The sequence below is a fragment of the Montipora capricornis genome, chromosome 5 (genome assembly GCF_036669925.1).
Source record: "Montipora capricornis isolate CH-2021 chromosome 5, ASM3666992v2, whole genome shotgun sequence".
Classification (NCBI taxonomy): Eukaryota; Metazoa; Cnidaria; class Anthozoa; order Scleractinia; family Acroporidae; genus Montipora; species Montipora capricornis.
The window spans coordinates 22,144,523-22,164,084 of NC_090887.1; the positions used below are offsets into that span (position 1 = coordinate 22,144,523).

At 35.9% G+C, this 19,562-nt stretch overlaps 1 protein-coding gene across 4 annotated transcripts in view; it reads left to right on the forward strand.

The window, feature by feature from the left end:
- Nucleotides 1-4,660: 4,660 nt before the first annotated feature.
- The window catches only part of LOC138049938 (1-phosphatidylinositol 4,5-bisphosphate phosphodiesterase beta-1-like), a 51,578-nt gene continuing 36,676 nt past the window's right edge, over nucleotides 4,661-19,562 (forward strand). For all 4 annotated transcript variants that reach the window (XM_068896420.1, XM_068896419.1, XM_068896418.1 and 1 more), the window contains exons 1-11: nucleotides 4,661-4,860; nucleotides 5,197-5,274; nucleotides 5,590-5,658; nucleotides 8,877-9,100; nucleotides 9,571-9,624; nucleotides 12,578-12,665; nucleotides 14,484-14,584; nucleotides 15,959-16,125; nucleotides 17,339-17,485; nucleotides 17,859-18,016; nucleotides 18,683-18,762. In XM_068896420.1, the coding sequence (XP_068752521.1) occupies nucleotides 4,768-4,860; nucleotides 5,197-5,274; nucleotides 5,590-5,658; nucleotides 8,877-9,100; nucleotides 9,571-9,624; nucleotides 12,578-12,665; nucleotides 14,484-14,584; nucleotides 15,959-16,125; nucleotides 17,339-17,485; nucleotides 17,859-18,016; nucleotides 18,683-18,762 (1,259 nt within the window). In that variant the 5' untranslated portion in view covers nucleotides 4,661-4,767. The remainder of the gene's footprint in view (nucleotides 4,861-5,196; nucleotides 5,275-5,589; nucleotides 5,659-8,876; nucleotides 9,101-9,570; nucleotides 9,625-12,577; nucleotides 12,666-14,483; nucleotides 14,585-15,958; nucleotides 16,126-17,338; nucleotides 17,486-17,858; nucleotides 18,017-18,682; nucleotides 18,763-19,562) is intronic.

Sequence of the window (19,562 nt, forward strand, 5' to 3'; positions counted from 1 at the left end):
TCTTATCCCTCCCAACGAATATGTACTTAAAATGATTAATTTCTTTGAAACTGTTGTACCTGTTGATTCATCGATCAAAATGTATGGGCTGTCAAATTTCCATTGATCACGTTGAAAATGTCTCGAGGAATCGAATCCATATGCTGTAGGAACTGTTGGCTCCAGTTGATAAATAATGTACAATGTAGATCTCCACAGCAAAAAAAAACAACTGACTCTCAATTTTCCATAAAAGAGCATCATTTATTTTAACTATACTTGAGGTGTAATTTAGGAACAAAAGAGTAAACAAATGTAAGCGATCGATACACAGTTCATTGTCGGCCCGTGCGGCCTTGACTTCGCCGTGGCCAATGTTAATAACCAAGCGATTGAATACATTCAAGTTTCATGTTTAACACTAACTCCGAAGAAAAGTTGCATAATTTGCAAAACAGACAAGTTACGTGCAAAACAAGAACCGAGACGATGACACGTGCGCGCCCGGAATTAATATCAACAGGGTCGCACAAAACAAAAATTTTTTTGCAGTCACTTGAGTGACTGCAAAACCAATCAAGTCAAATCACTATTGAAATTGTTTTTTAAGAGAGCGTAAAACTGAAAACTTCTCAAAGCAGGGAAGCAAAACAACAAACTAACCCACACAATGTTTAATGAAGGGTTAGTTTGTAGAGAAACTATGGTTCTATGTTGTTTGTGTTTCCTGTTAGCGGAGGTCTCTTTTCTTTTGTGTTTGATGGTCTGACAAGTACTGGAGAAAGAAACCCCTTCCATGGGTCGGAACTCACTGTGTTGCGCATGTGCGACGGTTACTTTAAGTACAAATGTAAGTGACTGAATCCTCACGTGATATATGTACTTCATGATGTGTGGGCTGACTTAATAACATTGGACAAAGGAGTGCAACAACAACAAACTAGGAAATGCGTGGGACACAGCGGGCTCAAGTGGATGTGTGACAGACAATCTGCGAAAGAACTTGAAGATAATTTAGAGTTGAACTTGGAGTAGAACCAGTGCAAAAGGTATGCCTTCTTGGCTCTGCAAGAATACTTGGGAAGGTGCTAGATACATGTACCAACTAAGAAATTTAGGAGAGCTCTTATCTTAAACTCTGGAATAGAGTCTGTGAGTAAGAGTGGAATTACTGGTGATTACCAACACTACCATAAGACATACCCAAGCGAGTAATGTGATACATGAAAGATATTAAACATTATCATCTGGGGCTTGGATTTTTCCGAGTTCCCAGTTGAAGCTTAAATATTTTTCATGTACCTTGAGACAGTTATGATAATAAGACGAACTGGCATTAGAGGTGAAGCAAATACACCAGGCTTGTTTGTTTGTTATTTACATGTATTTGTTTGAGCCGGTTGAAGTTTTGGCAGCTATTCAGCTGATGTGTACCTGCTACACCCACCCACCCATATACACACAGAGGACAGCCACAACACTGGGAACTTCATTCCCTACTCTTCTCGAATAGTGTGTGGGTTCTTTAACGTCCCTCAGGGAACTAATGAACATGGAAGTTATTTGTGAGACGGGACCTCCGGCTTATCGTTCTTATCCGAGACGACTTGAAAGTCTAACCATTTGCAGATGTAATTACAAAGCCAGCACTTTCTCCTCAGTTATTTAAAGACCCTGAGTGTTGGTTCGGCCGGAGTCAAACTCACAACCTCCCGCATGGCAGCCCGGTGATCAACCAACTGAGCCACCAGTGTGCGGTTTCAAAAGTAAGTGTGATACCAGTAGTGATTGGTGCATAGGGAACCATATCAAAAGAAGTAAGAACATGGCCAGAAAAGTTAGGTATACCTGGCGTCATTGGCAGTGTACAACTGTCAGCCATACTTGGAACAATGCATGTGCTAATAATAATAATAATAATAATAATAATGATATATTATTGTAATTATGGATAGAGCGGTTTTCAATTGAGTGTAGTAAGTAATTAGAAAATTAATTTGGTTTATGATTACTTCACTAAGTGATTGGTTCAAAGTTCTCGCGCCATTTTTTCAACCAATCAGAAGTGAAACCAAAACCAATCGTGGCTCACGCGTGCACATTTTCCCGCGCTTTGTGTCGGCTACGTGTAATTACTTCGAGTTTTGATTGGTTTGCCGGATTGTCTCAGTCCTTTCTGATTGGCCAAAGTAATTACTTTGGTTTTGGTTTACGACACTCAATTGAAACTCGCTCTAAATGATTATTGACACAGTGATTGTATTCTTATGATTCAAAAAAAAAAATTTATGTTTTATAGTTCTTCCAATTCTTACTTTTTAATATTTCTGTAAATTATGTACATATTTTTCTGCTTTTTAAAGTTTGAATAAATTATTGTTATCTTTGTCTCACACCATTATAGATATAGGTGGTTTGTTGCCCCAGAACATCAAGCAAGCTTTTTGAAGCAAAGCAATGATCTCAGGTGATCCCATCTTCTCAGCACACATTTTCAGATGTTTACTCACTGTTCCAAGTTCCCCAATCACAACTGGGATGACGGATACTTTTCTGGTTTATTACCGGAATAAGAATCTTGCGTGTCAAGGAGCCACTTTAGTAAAGCCAAGGCTTTCACATGTTCTGATTGTACTTGAAGTTTTGTATTTTTTGATGAAAATAATTTTTCGTGCATTACTAGCTTCTTTTTCGACACTGAAGCTGTTTTTTTTCATACACCATCTTGAACAGCAAAATAAACAGCACTGGAAGGTTCTTAGTAGCTTGTATTTGAATACACAGATTTCATCCAAAGACCCGTATATGTATCCTATGTGTAACTTGTTTTCATCCCTTTCTATTTTGTTGCATGCAGTAATATTATTATTTGCATATATATAGAAAGTAGGATGCACTTTTATGGTAATATTAAAATTTAAGTCACTTACTATGGTTATTGTACAAGGGTCTTTATTTTTCGCTATGAATTCATGGCTAGCTTGAAATATTTATTAAAAAATAAAATATGTTTTAAAAATATACATGCATTTTGATCTATTTATTTTTCATTTATGAATTCATGGCCTTTCATTTTAAAACTAAAATTAATTTGAAAAAACATAAACTAAAGTTTCTTTTTCTCAGATCAATCATTATAACTTATTGAATAAGATCCCCACCCACAAAAAAATTATTAATGATTGTCTGATTTTTTGTATGTAATTTAGGCAATACCCCCTTAATGTACACCATGGTGGTGGTAGAATTTCAATGTGGCACTTCCGTCAAAATAAAGGAGATTTCTTTCCTGGCTGAGTTATCCTCAAGATTAAGTGTTTGAGTGCTTCAGTGTCCTCTGTTGAATAAAGAAATATAATTATTATAGCAGTACTAACGAATGTAAGTTAAATTGAATAATAGCAATGAGAAGTGTTTAAAAAGGCTTCAAATAAAACCTATATTTCCATGTGCTAGAGTTTTTAAAGCCATTTTGGCTTATCTAGTCATAAATCTTTTAACTGTAAGTATGATATTTAAGTAAAATGTGATAAAGATCTTGAAATCATGAGTGATTTCCATTTGTTACAGTACAAGCAGACACTTTTCTTGTGTAAATATGAAAGAAATGAGGTAACTACACAGATCGTTTTTAAAATATATAAGAAATACTTTAAAAGGTACAGCTACAAAAAGATTGGTATTTTATCTAGTTTCGTTTTTTATTTAATTTTTTTTTGAGCAGGTGTTTTTCACTTGCATTCTTTCAGCCCCCTCTGCTAAAAAAATTCAATTATGCAAGAATTGGCAATTATGTTTATAGAGACTTTGACCATATCTTTTTTCACGATTTACTTAGATTTCTGAGTGTTTTTCCTTACAATACCACATGCGAAAAACGTCTGGTGTTATCTAAGCTTTTCCACAATTTTTAAGCGATAGAAAACTAGAAATATGTCATTATAAGGTGGAAAATTCATAACTATAAAGCTCACAAATTTTACGAAGGATTTTTCTCTCCACAGAGAAGCGCTTTTTTTTGCATTTAACACAACCTGGGGTAATTTCTGTGAAGTGTTGTTGGTTGATTCAAACACATAGCATCGCAGAAGCTTCCATTCTGTTGTTCCTTCATGCAATTTGAATATTTTGAGCATATCTTTAAATTAAATGTAGAAATTGGAATGCCTCAAAATTAAAATATATTAATGACAGTCATGGAGGCGCTAGTTTTGGCAGCCAAAAGCAGACAAAAGTATCCTATGTAAGTCGTCATATTTGTAAATTTTACATATCGTAAAAACCAGCATGTCCGTTTTTTTCTTTTGCGACAAATTAAATAATGGCTGCATACTTAATCACTTACACTACTTCAGGGATTGGATCTTTGTTATCGGTTCTCGTAAAATCATTTCGTGGTTTTCATATTGTATATCTTATGAATCGTGTTTTTGAAATGTAAACAGAACTTTGTGAACTATTACTTCGGTGGAGTATTTCAGTGTTTTGTCTTCTATCATGAATAAAAGAATAAAAATATGGCGGTGTTGATTGGACGTTGAATTTATTTATGCAACTTATCAAGCGCTGTGGGGTCTATCTTGTGTAGATTGTGTTTTTTAAAACGGACTTCCAGGCTAGAAACGACAGAAAATAACTCAGATACACGTAACCTGGACAATTAGCTGTTTGAAGTGTGCTTGGCGGCAAATTGTTCGCGGCTACCAGCGAACCAATCACTGAGCGAATTTGGGTTCCCAATGAATACTGAGAGAATTCTCTGAACTGTTTTGAATCCAACTTGAAAATATGGCGAGCGGGGAAGCGGTCCTTGAAAGACTGGCGCATCCCGAAGTCGCTGACTTTTTAATTCGAGGAGCAAGGTTTTTAAAGTGGGACGAGGCAAGTGAATTTTTTCCAACCTCTCGGTCTGGTCTTTCGTCTTAGTCACGCTATTTTATAAAGCTCGACCATCGCTTCGCTTCGATCTCCTCCATTTTTCATGACTAAACCCTAGGGATCTTTAACTTAGTAATCTAAATCAATCAAGCTACCCTACAGATGCAAAGAGGAGGCTTTTATACATTTCGTGTTTTGCTTTTGTAGTATTCGTACACTAGTATACAGGAAGTGTTTTGTTGTTTTAGTGAAACCGGTCGTGAGCAATCCAGTGTTTATCCCGTATCTTTATTTTCCACATCACGGATATTTTTTTAAATTTCTGCTTTTCACTCTCAGCTTTCGACTATTGGCCAACCGTGTACTGTCAAAGTAGATTCTGCTGGCCACTTAATTTACTGGCGAGCCGAAGAGAAGGTAGGCATAAAGATGGATATATTATGGCACACTTTTGTATAAATGAAGCTTAAGTTTGGGATATTTTTAGTGAGTCGTATATTTTCCCATCTTCGCTTTTTGCAGTTTTACAGATTTTACTCCACAGTTGCGAATTCTGCAGCGGTGATTGCTAAAATCGGTTTCCTCTTGTGCTCATATTTTCTTGATATTTTCCTGACAAGTGGAATATTTATTACAGCGATGGTATCTCTTATTGATCGGTTTAGACATAGAGAAAGCTTTTTTGGTGTACATAAGGGATCTGAGACCTGTCACCTTTGTGTACTTTAACAGGAAACTGACTTGCTGGAGCTCTGCTTTGTGCGCGATGTCAGGACAGGAAAGTCAGCAAGAATTCCGAGGGTTTGTGAAGCTCGTTAAAGCACGTTAATCCAGTTCTCACATTTCTCTCTTTGCGGATAAATAATTGTATAGACACTGTTTGGCTTGCAACAGTTATCTATGAACATATCTACGGGGTATAATATTTGCAGCGTATCTTATATTTCGCAGTTGCATCGGGTTTGGTAAATAAACAATCTTATGTCTGCCCCTTGTTTACGAGAATAAGGGCCACTCGAAAATATTTCTATGTGAATGCAAATATTTCTGAATAGAAGCATTAGAATTTCAAATTTGGTCGTTGCATTTATTGCACATAAATTTGCTCTCCGCCAGAAGGGGTTTTGTGAATTGAATAACATTGGTCGAGCTTACAAACCTCGTGTTAGCCATGTGAAGTTGGGGTTTATTAAGGCTATAACTTGGACACTTAATTAGAATCTCCGTTTTTATGTTTTGAATTGCGACATACCACCATTTGGCAGAACTTTTATTCCGAGTTAAACAAAATGCTGACAGGCCTTTCTTTAAATAATTTATAGTTTCTTTTAAGACTTTTGCAGAGCAATCATATTTTGTGGACAGGAAGAGGATTGTGATAATAATATTGAAATAGTGATCTTTATAATAAATTATTATGTACATGCATAACTCAAACCTACTAATATTGGCCAATTTAAGATATTTCTGATACATAAATAGTCTTTGCCTTATTTTGTTGTATTTTTATCTGATGGTGAAATAGTGGAGTGTTTCCTTGAGCTTGCTATATTTACCAGCAATGAAATAAATCCAATCTTGTTATTGTTCTTTATTATTAGGTATAATGAATATGCCATTTGATGGCTACCAAGTTAAAAAGTATACTGGTGTCATACCTATTGTGCTTTCTGAAGTGTGACATGCTGTATTCTGTTGAATAGTTAGTGATAGAACTTTTGGGAATAGTCTAAACAAAAGTACACGATAATTCACTGTTTGATTTTAAATTATTATTCAAGTGAATTGTCTAACTACACAGCATAATTTCTTTATTGGAAATGGGATAATCTTTGCATGAAATTGTGTAAATATTGTTCATTATGCAATAACATTGTACTTTAGCTTGGTTCCTCTCTTGATTAATAATTAATCATTTATTGATTTTCATGCTTTAAATCCTGTGTGAAAACATCATACCAAAAGGACAAGAACACCATCCTTGTCAAACTGCCATAAAAACTTGTTTATAAGCTATTCAGAGATAAGCCACACCCCCCAAATTTCAAGCATGATTTTGAGAAAAAAATCTTTAAAAAAGCACTCTGGCCAAAAGCTGTTTGTTTGTTTGTCGAAATCTTATGCTGTGTATTTGCAGGACGTTAATAAACTCTTAAAATACCCTTTAGAAGCTTATCTTCAATTGATTTCCTTAATTGGTTGGACTGACAACACCTGTCTTCATTGTTAAAGCCCAAAGTTGAAATTTCAGGGGAAATAAATATAAAGCACAGGGAACGATTCAAAATTTTTTTGTTTAGTAACCATGCAGTCATTTACGCAAGGAAGTCTGGACCAAGTCATATTGTTCACCGCGATCAGAAAACAACATGGCCATCAGCTGTGCATACATGGCATGTCTATAAAGACATGTGGAAGCCATCGATCTGAGAAAAACGTGTTGCTAAACGAGAGTTTAACAACCCCATGCCCAAACATGCCATGCAAGTAATCAAGGGCAACAAAACAGTTGGCCACTTGTCTCATGAGTTCTCCCAAATAGCGTGGTATTTTCTCGCAAGTGGTGGAAATCAGCGTTGAAGTGATCTGTCAAAGAATAGGTTTAATCTTTATTTACTGAAGGTTTTTATTGTTATTTGTGACCCCATACCAGCCAGTTTATTCCCTCTGAAAGCAATCGTCTTGTATATACGCCGCACACACGATTTTCAGTCCAATATATTGGCAAAAAGATGTGGCTTATACACAAGTTTTTACAGTATGTGTACGTGAAATTACACTAGAATAATAATTGTGACTCCACCAGTTCATAAATATTAATTTTGTTCCAAGCGTTCTTTATAAAATCATATACCTTTTGCTTAATCAGAAAAGAAACATGCAAGGCAGCTCAAATGATTTTTGACAATTTGGAGAGAAAGTTCTATTCAAAGGATTAACTCTACAACACTGTTTCCTGTAATGGCAACGGTACTAAATGAAGCAACAACAGTAGTTATTATTGCTAAGCAAAGTGCATTCATTAATGTGACGTACTATGTTACCATGGCAACAAAGGAGCCATCTAAAAACACCCTATATTTTGTGTTTAAAAGCTTAAATGTCAAAAACAAACTCGGTGAACACTAATTTTTATTGCTGGAAAGTGGTAAGAAGACTATGATAAAACTCTCTGCAAAGTTGCAAAATTCTCTGGAGTGGATTCAGAGCCACATTAAAATTTTCTAGCTGTGACAGTGGCTATGAGAATGAAGATAATACTTTTTAACTTTGCAAAGAGTTTTATCTTAGCCTGCTTATCACTTTCTAACAAAAAATTGGGGGTCACCAAGTTGGTTTTTGAGATGTAAGCTTTTAAACACAAAATATAGGTTGTTTTTACATGACTCAACAATGGAATGATATATGAAATGAATCATATATTAATTAAACTGCAGATATGAAATCAAGTAAAGCTATGCTCCTCGCAGTTACATGTATGAAGGCAATTTTGGCAATTGCGTAGAGAAGCCTGAAAAATTCAGGACTTCAATGAGGTTTGAACCTGTGACCTCAGGATCTACCTGTGCAACGATCTAACTGAGCTAAGAAGTTCAATATAATTTATGATTCATTCCATACATCATTTCATTTATGATTCATTCATCATGGGAACATTAGAACCCACAAATGACCAGCTCCCAATATCAGTGGCTTTATAGCTCAGTTTGTAAGATTGGCGCACTGGTATCGCGAGGTCACAGCTTCAAACCTTGTTGAAGTTCTGAATTTTTCAGCCTTCTCTACACAATTGGCAAAATTGCGTTCATAACTGCAAGGGTCATAGCTTTACTTGAATTTACGTGACTTGCATTGTGAATAAAAGAATACTATAAATCTGACACAATGTTCCCCCAGAATCACAAATAAATATTAAATTGCTGTTAGGCCACTTGGATTATTCTTCTTGCTAGACTGGCATCTTTCATGTTTTCAATTTGAAACGTAATTATACATGTACTTCTTGTAAATCTTTGCAGGAGCAACGGTTAAAGGATTCCCTAAGATTTGGCGGACCAGAAGATGATTTGCTTCAAGGAAGAACGATAACTGTTGTGCATGGAGCCAACATGGTGGATGTTGTTTTTGTGAACTTTGTGTCCTCTTCAGTGGGCATTGCAAGCGAGTGGACAAATGCACTGATGCGTTTGACACACAATCCTTTAGCTGTGAATGCCTCACCCATGACGTTTTTGGAGAAACAGTAAGTTTGTTATCAAGTTATGTAAAGAGCTGTATGAGTCATTTGGAGGTTGAACTGTTAGTAAATGATGAGTAAAAGCTTTAATACCACTTCCACCACTTCTCCCTACAATTAACCTCCTTGGCATTTAAATTCTGTGTCTTAAGCTAAACATCCATCAAAATGTCTCAACCCCGTAGGTGCTTATCAAGAGATCCAAAAGCATTACTCCCAAATTGCAGTGTAGCTATTGTACAGGTGTACGTGTTTCCTCTAAGTGCTCTGAAATCCAAGCCAGCATCCATATTAAATTTTAAGTGTTTCACGCTTCTTTTTTTTCCTTCATGTCAGCCAAGTAAGCAGAATATTTATTTCTAAAAGAGTTTGACTCATAATCATGAAAAAACGTTTTTGGAATAACTGAGCTTTTTCAAATGGGTACGATCTATGTTGTTTCTCACTTTTTAAAATTTTACTTAACTATTTCCTAGATACATGAAAATTTGTGTCCAGACAAGTGGAGAAGGAAAGATCCCTGTCAGAAAGTAAGTGAGCCTTTGTTTATACCAAAATTTGCAAAGAAAATGTTTACGGTGGCATGGCTCAGCTCCTGATTATGGATAATTGGTTTTTTTTTGTTAGACCTCTTTTGGCTTTATCAACACTTTACACAAAAGTCACTCCATTCACTGTCAACTTGTTCATGAATTTTTAAAAACTCTGGACTTGTTGACATTATGTTGAAAATTTGCCCCAATAGATTGGAGGATCTTCTCAAAACCCAGTTAAACCACAACAAGGCATAAAGCAACATTTTAATAAAAAGACAAAAGCATCAAAACTGAAAAATATTTGGTGCAATGACCCTATGGATGACATTAAACACCAGCAAGCAAACTGGTTTCTCAAAGCTTGCAGAATTTGAAAATTTTGAGAGGATGTTCCAACTCAAAACAGTTCTGCCAAAGTTAACTGGCAAGTATTCAATCGTACACATCAGCATTTTATTTGGTATGCCTCAATTCCAATACATTGGAGACTTTAATGTTATGTCTGGGTGGGTAACATTAATCTAAATTTTGTAGTCCACTATTAAATTAATAATATAAAAAGTCATTTTTCGTTTTCATATAATAGGTATAGAGTCTGACTAACAAACAATAAAAGTTCCAGGTTATCACACATGTACATTATACATGCAGTTGCAATTTAACAAATTATTATTAACATCAGTTTTTTTAAGTCTGTCCTCTTATTGGTGATAATAATTAAATTGCGTCATAAAATTGTCAAAGGGGCTGTGGAAATCACAGGCCGCAGGTGAACATTGTGAGTAACTTTTCCTGCTTTCTGATTGGCTACTTTCAACAGTCAATAAGACTTCATTGGCTAAAAAGTTGACAGTTGTGCAAATTTTTGCATATTAACTGAAGTAACTGAAGAGAGAAGCACACACAGTGCATTTTACACTTATTGAAAAATTGGTTTCTGCCTTGAGCGGGACCAATTTTTGAGTGTGTTGAAAGGTACAGTACCGCTCAGAATTAACCTAACAGGGAACGGTGAACGGAACGCGTTACATATTCGTTCAATTTCCGTTCTCTTATCCGTTCTATATGCATTCTATACCCGTTCCGAATCCGTTCCAACTCTGTTCTCTTGTGGTTCCATTGGACGCGTTCCATGTAACGCATTTACAAGAAAAAGAATGCGTTCCTTTGAATGCGTTCACAAAAACCGGGAATATTCACTGCGAGATGAAGATGGGATTGTAACTTCGAGTCAAGCAGTTAGTCTTTTCCTAAAATGAGGTTTTTGCGCTAGAGATATTTAAAAAAACAGTTAAATTATTGCAGTGATCAATAAGATTTCTTTTTCAATTGTGCAAAAATATAATATTTGATTGTATACAAAAAGTGAGCAAAACAAGGACAAAAGATGACTTACGTATAAATTTGGCCTTGCGCACGGTATTGCTTGTCAAATGCTTACCGACAATACCCGAAGTTTATCTGTTATTTCTTTGTTACAAAGTATTTATTTGGAATAATACCAAAAACAAAAGCTTGTCTATTATGTCTGCTGTTTATTTTGATACTTTCCTTGTGTTGATTTTGCTTTGTTAGCGCACAGCACAAAGACAAAGTTGGTGGAATCCGAAAATTTTTCGTTGGACGTTACATTTTGATCCGAAACATCGCACTTTTAATTTCGTTTCTATCGTTTGTATCGCTTTAACCTTTCTATCGTTCGTTTGGTGCGCAGCAGCTATTGTTTGAAAGAATGGAAAAAAAGAAAGGTTTAAAGCGTTTTAAAGGTTTCGAGGGTTTAAAGTTTGTACTTTGCGTGAGAGAATTAGTCACGTATTGAGTGAAAATTGTCACGTGCTAGGCAACCAAACTTGTTTAGTGAAGCAGAACGAGCCAGTTGTTTTGTTTGCGCGCATTTCACGGCTAGTGGAATTTTAACGTGTATTTTCGGTTATGTACAAAAGAAATATCTTAAAGGAACGATTAAAGTGAAGGAAACCATTCAAACCGAACGAACCAAACCACAGATCAAACGATAAATTTATTTTTGGCGTGATGGTTAAAAATTTAGTGCAAAAACTAGTCGCGTAACGCTAGTTCTGGTTCTACAACTCTAAAAGTACTCGTTGTCTGTGGATGAACAGTATTATCCAACTAATGCGTACGTAAATTTTCAAGCCACTTTGGCCATATTGAGAAAAAGAAAATATTTACACTAACATCTCAATCCCGTTCACTGCAGCTGTTTTTCTCGCTGATTTGAAGTGCGGGTTTTTTTTGTTTTGTTCTTAATTGAAAACAGAAAGATATTTTGAAGCTTTCTCTTTACCAGCTAAATGCACATGAAATGTACTTTCCATCTCCGTTTTCTGATTATTACAGTTTCCCAATAGTAGTCTTAAATTCAAGCGCTTAATTTAGCGGCCTTGAACACCAATCCCTTTTTTAACCGGGCCGGGTGTCAAGCAAGTTCACGCGCCTAATGCTAACAAATGTGGACTTCAGAAAGTACAATGAACACATAAATCTTGCTAAGCGGGGACGTTCTCTAGAACGCGTTCCTGCAGATGAGAACGTGTTCTAGAGAACAGGTTAAAGAGAACTTGTTTGTTCCATATACGTTCTGCCCCCGTTCCAAATCCGTTCTGTTGCTGCTTCATTTCTCGTTCAAGTTTCGTTCTGATCACGTTCGCGAACGCGTTCCATGTTAGGTTAATTCTGAGCGGTACTGTAAAATGAACTGTGTGTGCCTCTCTCTTCAGTTACTTGTAAGTATAAGCCTTTCATTGCCGCGAAATCTCTGACTTTCTTTATTGATGACAAAAAATTAGCCAAAGAGCATGCAAGAATTTAGACAGTTATTGTAAAAAAATACTTATTTTTGTGCCTTTTTATTCAAATTACAAGTAGGTCAGTTCTCTGCCTTCAGCAAGTTTAACTAAAGAATGTCTTTTATTTTAAATACCAGCATTCTAAAGTACCTGTCAATAAATAGTAAAGAAGACAAGAAGAGAGTGCTTGATGCTCTTCAGTCTGTTGGCCTCCCACATGAAAAAGTAAGGCCTAGAACAAACTATATACATTTTGTCAGTGTGTACTTGATTGACCACTTCTGATGGATTTATCAGGGTCATTGAAACAAATAACACAAATCTTTAAGACTTCACTTGGAAAAAGAAGACCAGTGAACTACAGTGTAAGTGAATGTGGGAAGTCAAGTCAGGATTGCAAGTGCGGGACGACCCAGCCATCACTACATGTACCTCCTCAGTCACTCAGAACCGGTCAAAAACCTGTTTTTGACTTGACTAACATGTTATTTGTGATTATTAAATTAATAATGGTATAGGAGGGATTGTATTGTTATACTTACATACATTACACCGGCAAGCATATATCTTTTAATTAATGGTGTGTAGCACAATCACCATACCCAATTGGGGGTGACTCAGAAACATTTCCTGATTCATTCAGTTTAACGTCTTCAATAAAGCTATATTTTTGCTGAATGCTAAGGTTACCTTGTTGATTAGCATACAGGGTGTAAGAAGGGTAAACGACTTTCTTTTCTTGAGAAAACAAAGGAAAAGGATGCAAAAATAGGAAAATTTTGAGTGTAACGCGTAACACAATTTTCAAATTGAAAGTCTTCAAAACCATTTTTCATAAGAGAGAACACTTATGAGCCAAATTTCAACAGTTCAAGTTTATTAAAACACATTTAAAAGGTTCAAAATTTCGTTGTTTCCTTACTGTAACGCTGTGTTTTGGAATTCTGGCGCTCACTAGGTTATTGTTTGAAACAAGTCTTCAACTGATATCTGTGGGTTCATCTGAACTAAATGCTCATACCTTGTGCTTTAACATAACATACAGAAAAATTAGTTTGAGGGATCCACTACAAATGGAGAATCACTCCTCAAAACAGTCGCTACGCTTTTTCTGTTCCGCAATTGCGCCACAATATATTTTTAAACCACTTTTTTCGACATTGCTCCTGATCCAACCAAGCATTTTCTGAATCCTCTCAAGTTCCCCTAGATATTTCCACAGTTTTGTCATTGTAGCTTTCAGGGTTTTTTTGACATGCTCGCTATGTGTTTTTGACATGCTGGGCCATATTGAACCAAGTCTTGAGTGCCAGTAAACATCACAATCTACTTCACAAAGAATTAAGCCATGATTAAATCCATAAGCTTCACAAGGCTTGGTAACCTTTCCTACTATGGATATTATTGGGAAGTTCATAATGTCTTTTCAGGGGCAATTTTCAGGAAATTGAGAGACACATCTACTCTGACCTCAAATTGTAAAGTGGAGCAGAAAGCCAGTGTTTAGGGTGTCAATAGAACTAAACGAGGGGATGCTAGCCTCCATGTAGTGAAAGCTTTCTGTTTTTACGTTTTATTTATCTCAAAATTGACTATCTGTAGGAAAGACCATGCCTGCAAGGGATCATGGGTGAATCAAAACAGACCAAACTTTAATATTTTGCAAACAATTAGAAAGATATGAAAGTCTGCGTGTGAAATAAGCCGAAATAAGCCAAAATATAAAGTGATTTTCACCCCAATAAACACAATTTCACATTTTTCAGGTATGTTACAGGAATGGGTACGGTGATCATGCTACTTATAATATGCTTGAATTTTTTTCTGATAATAACATTATTGGCCTACAAGTCAACTGGATAATGTTTAAATGATTATGCTTGACCTCATACTGAAAGTAACACTATACTGCAATTTAAAGTAAAACATAGCAAGGGAAAAAACTGTGATATGACTTAGAAAACCTTGATGATAATTTGCAGTATTATTATGGTACTGTTTTGAATGACACATAAAAAACTTCAAACTTGTTTTTTTTTCCAGAATGACAGTATTAGCCCTGACAAATTTAGTTTTGAAGAATTTTGGGCATTTTACAACAGACTATGTGACAGGCAAGACATAGACAAAATATTTGCTGAAATGTAAGTAGCACTCTTATAATTTTTTGTCATATTTAACATGACTAAATAACTCTCTTTGTCTCTCTTGTGATATTGTGCCGGTTTCCAATGAATGATTTAATATCATTGTATTGACATTTCATCAGTGTGCAGGGGATTCGATAAAATTTGAAGTTTGGCTTAGGTTTAAGAATGGGTTGTTCCAGAAAAAATCCACACCCCCCCCCCCCCGACGGATGGGATTCTGGAAATTCTCGCGGGAGGGGGGGTTGAAATCGAAAAAGTCTTCTGCAGGGGTCATCTGAACCGATAGTTCACGCGATTCGAACGTTTAGTTCGGTGACAGTTTAGCGCTCTCAGACTCTGGAAATAGTAGAAATATTTTGTTCACATATTTCTCACCTGACATAAATGATAATCTAAGTTCCTTCGCAGGTCTTTTTATAGCAGAAAATGCGAACAAGATACTAAAGAAAGAGCCGTCGCAACAATATTGCAACGAAGAGTTTGAAACGCCTGACACATTTTTCTCGTACCCAGACACAGCGTGCCACCGTTGTTTTGTCTTGGATAGGTTCTTTATAGCACACATTTTGTCTTTCCGATTTACTAACGAAAGCCTAAAGACTTTTGAAACTATGTCGGACTGAGAAAGCTCTTCACGACGCGAGTTTGAACTTTCCTTCCACTGCAGATTCGAACTACAGGCTCTTGAAGGTAGGATATGTGACTCAAATTATCCAGTCTTTAAGATATAAAAGAATTTGAACGATAAACAAGTTTAGACTCGTTTTTCAAAAGATTTTGATCATGTTTGATTTAAAAGTTTTCGATCTTGAGTGGACGAGACTGACGTTATGTCTCCAAAAGGAATGACTATGGAACTCTTTTGTCATGTTCTCTACTAATTGTATTTACTTTTGGACCATATTTAGGGCAAAGAAAGAACAAGGGCAATTGATTTTTATGAGCTAAGAATGTATAAACACTCGTTCGCGTTTTAGCATTTTTGCTCCTTTCTTTTGTTAGTTCCACACAACAGAATTTTTATATAATTTCTAAAGCCAAAGCTTTAGAAATTAGAAAAGAACATCTATATGTGATTGTGCGTATTTTCTATTAAAAATAAATTAAATTTTTAAAGCCTAATATTTTTTCCCGGACATCCAGGCAGGAGGGGGGGTCTTTTTGTCTTGGAAATCCAGGTGAGAGGGGGGGTTAAAAAACGACCCCATTCGTCGGGGGGGGGGGGGGGGGTGGATTTTTTCTGGAATAACCCAATCTGTCTTTAATTACTTTAGGAAAAAAAATAGCCGACTTCTCTGACTGAAATATTTGATGCTTTTCATTCATCATGCGTATGTAAACCACTGAGTGTGTTTCTTTTGTTCATAGTGGTGCGAAGAAAAAGCCCTACCTGACTGTGGAGCAACTTGTGGGCTTTCTTAATGATAAACAAAGAGATCCTCGTCTCAATGAAATCCTCTTCCCATACTGCACCAGTGAAAAGGCCCAAGCCATCATTGATAAGCATGAACCAAATAAAGACTTTGCTAAGAAAGGTATGATCCTATTGTATTACCCATTCATCCCTGAAGTAAACCCATTTGTGAGTAACGTAAAATTGTCTGGCATTGGACAAAGTAAAATCTACAAGTCTCTTACTCAGAACTGAAAGGGATACCTAGAGTGTTTGTGTGTGATACCATAAAAAAAAACCCAAGGTTGTTAAAACGACATAAATACAGAGTGGAACCCTGTTAATACGGTAATCAACGTGCCTAAAAAAAATTGGCCATATTACCGGGGTAGGGTGAAATTCACAAATAAAGGGCCATAATAACAAATATCAAATTTTGCACTTCCAGAACGTTTTTCTCTTTAATAAACAACAGGAATGTACGTACAGTAAGAATTGTATAAAATTCTCGAAACTTTGCTCAGGTAAAACGCTTAAAATTGTTATGTGTACCATATATGTACGTTCTGAGCCTAAAGTCAAAACAAGAACAGGCCCAGCTTACTATTCTAAAAAACAGAAGCTGCCATAATTACCTAACTGATAGACTTGAGTATCAATAGAATTTTTGATGAAAGCACAATGACTTAATCCCTTTGTGATTTGCCTTACTGGATGTTACAGTAGTGTCAAGATCATGTTTGTAATGAAAACAGGGAGGAGTGTCGCTGACAATACTTTGTAAAGTAAATCGGCTGTTCGATTACTGTGTCACAGGCGTTTTGGATTTTCTTAATTTAGCGAGAGTGGCCGTATTAACTGGGTGAAATTATAGAGGATTCTACTGTTTGGGATTTAAAATTGTGGCCATTGGTTGTATTAACGGGTGACCGCATTAATGAGGGTTTCCGATAGGAGAAGGCCGCAATAACGAGGTGACCGTATTACCAAGGTGGCTGTAAGGCGGGCTTTCGCTGTAGATTTGATTTGCTTTTCAAACCCCTGTATTACGAACCAACCTACAGTAGATTGACAGCATCTCCTATTAACCCATTCATTGACGAGTAAAATCATCTGGTGTTAAAAAGAGTAAAATCTCGCTATTGGGACTGAAAGGAGGTTAAGTTAATTGGGTTATCTCTGTTGGAAGGACCAAAAGTGTCCTTTTGATTGTTTTCAGTTTTTTTTGAGATTTGCCATCCATGGAGTGTGACACATGGATTAGTTGGTTAAAGATTAATGCAGTACTTGGGTTCTAGGGTATCTGGAAATTTTTAATTTTTTAAATTTTTATTACAAATGCATTTGACTTTCAGGTCACTTTTCTGTGCAAGGGCTGACCAGATATCTTATGAGTGATGATAATTTTGTTATCAATCCGGATCGTTTGCCTCTTAATCAAGACATGACACATCCCATATCACATTATTTTATCAATTCATCACACAACACATATCTAACAGGTAAATTTAATGCCAGTTGATATCTGTTATGTGTTTTTATCTGTAGTGTGCTTTTTACAGTGATTTAAAGCAGTTCCTATATATTAATTATACACATCTTTTGAAAATAAAAACACTTAAATTAGTTTCCTCTTTTTGTTTTTTGGTGCTTGGGTGATTGATGCATCTGATATTGGATGAATTTTACATGTACAAACCATTTATATGGGAAATAACATAAACTTTGTGGTGTGTTATGTAGTTTGCTAAAAAATCAAGGAAAGAATCAAAAGCATCTATTGCTGCATATTTCTGGAAATGTCCCGGTTCTTGGAAAAAAAGTAGAGTATTAAACTAGATATGCTTAGCTTCAATGTTATTTCCTTGTCGTTAGGACATCAGTTAACAGGGAAATCATCAGTGGAAATGTATAGACAAGCCCTGTTGGCTGGCTGCCGATGCATAGAACTTGATTGCTGGGATGGAAGAACAGAAGAGCAAGAACCTGTTATCACACATGGAATGACACTCTGCACTGAAATTTTGTTCAAGGTTTGGACATTAAATGGTTATGGGGTAGTTACTCCATGGGAGAATGCCATAGATGCACCACAATACCAATATAAGTACTCTGTGTAATCATCAGTTACGAGTCTCCATGTTCTTTGGCCTACTTCAGGTTCTTGGCCTAGTTGCTAGAGATTTTTGTCCTTCTTGTTCTACTTGAGGTTCTTTTGCTTGTTGAGGTTATATCTTATGGCTGCACTTGTTTAATTAAGAAGTATTGTTCCAATCTTCGTAGTGCAGTGTTTGTAGTGTGGGTATATCAGTGTCAAATTTTGAGGGCCGATTTTTCATTTAAAGCCTAGTTTTACATGTATGTATTGCAAAAAAAAAAACTTCAAAAAATTTCGGTTTTAAGCCCAGATAAATTCTGTTCTTGCTATTAAAAGGATATTTGTCAATTATTAATTAGCAAGCTTCAGATATATATTAGATATACCGGTAGTTATATTCGACCAACCCATAACCTGAATACGGAGCTGAACAAGCAGCAAGAAGTAGAAATGGATTGAAGTGAAGATTTGAAGATTTACTTCTTACATGTAGTACTAAGAACAAGTCTAATGAATGGCTGAATGACATTCATATTTGTTATAAAAAGTTTCCTATCATGTCCTATAATTATTCTAAGATTGTGTCTCTTATATATACCAGGATGTTATAGAAGCTATTGCTGATTGTGCATTTAAGACATCAGAGTACCCAGTTATTCTATCTTTTGAAAATCACTGCAGGTAATGCCCTTGTTTTTTGTCATCTTCATTTCCTTCTAGTTGTTGTCGTGTGTTACTTGTATTTCATTTGAATAATATTAATGGGTTTTTGAATATACATTATTGTGTTCCTCTTTGCCCTTAAGAAGTTTCCCATTAAGGCGTTAAATTGTCTGTCTTGTCTGGCATTTGAGTATAATCTATGAGTGGCCATTAGGAGGGAAAAGGTTAATAATAACCTTCTCTGAGGGCCCTTAGGGCGATTGCCTTGAGATCCAGAGATCCCAGGTTCAAGACCCGTTCTGACCACTCGTTGAATTTGTTCCTGGTAATCCCTGGTTCAACTTCCCAGCTGCACTTGTAAATAGCCAACTGGTTTGCCTCCGGCCAGTCTGGATTCTCAACAGTTGTTGTTGTTGTTCTGTTCCGTCCTTTCGTTGTGTTTCATTGGCCCTGAAAAGCCCCTATAGGGAGCAGTCAATTAAGTATGTATGTACACTGTATGTATGTATGTATGTATGTATGTATGTATGTATGTATGTATGTATGTATGTATGTATGCAGTGATTCATTTTGAAAATTGTGTTAATGGGGACAGTGTACCCCTCCGGCAGAAATCAATGGGACACAACTCAAATTCAATGGGTCAAAATTGTAACCAAGACAAGTTGTAGTTTTATTTTTTCAATCATATAATTGATGTTTTTTAAACCACCAACATCTGAATTTTAATCAATAAATACCTATATAAAGAGAAAAGAAAAAAAGTCCTCTACCTATTTATGAATATACATATAGTGTATATTTATAGACATCATAGG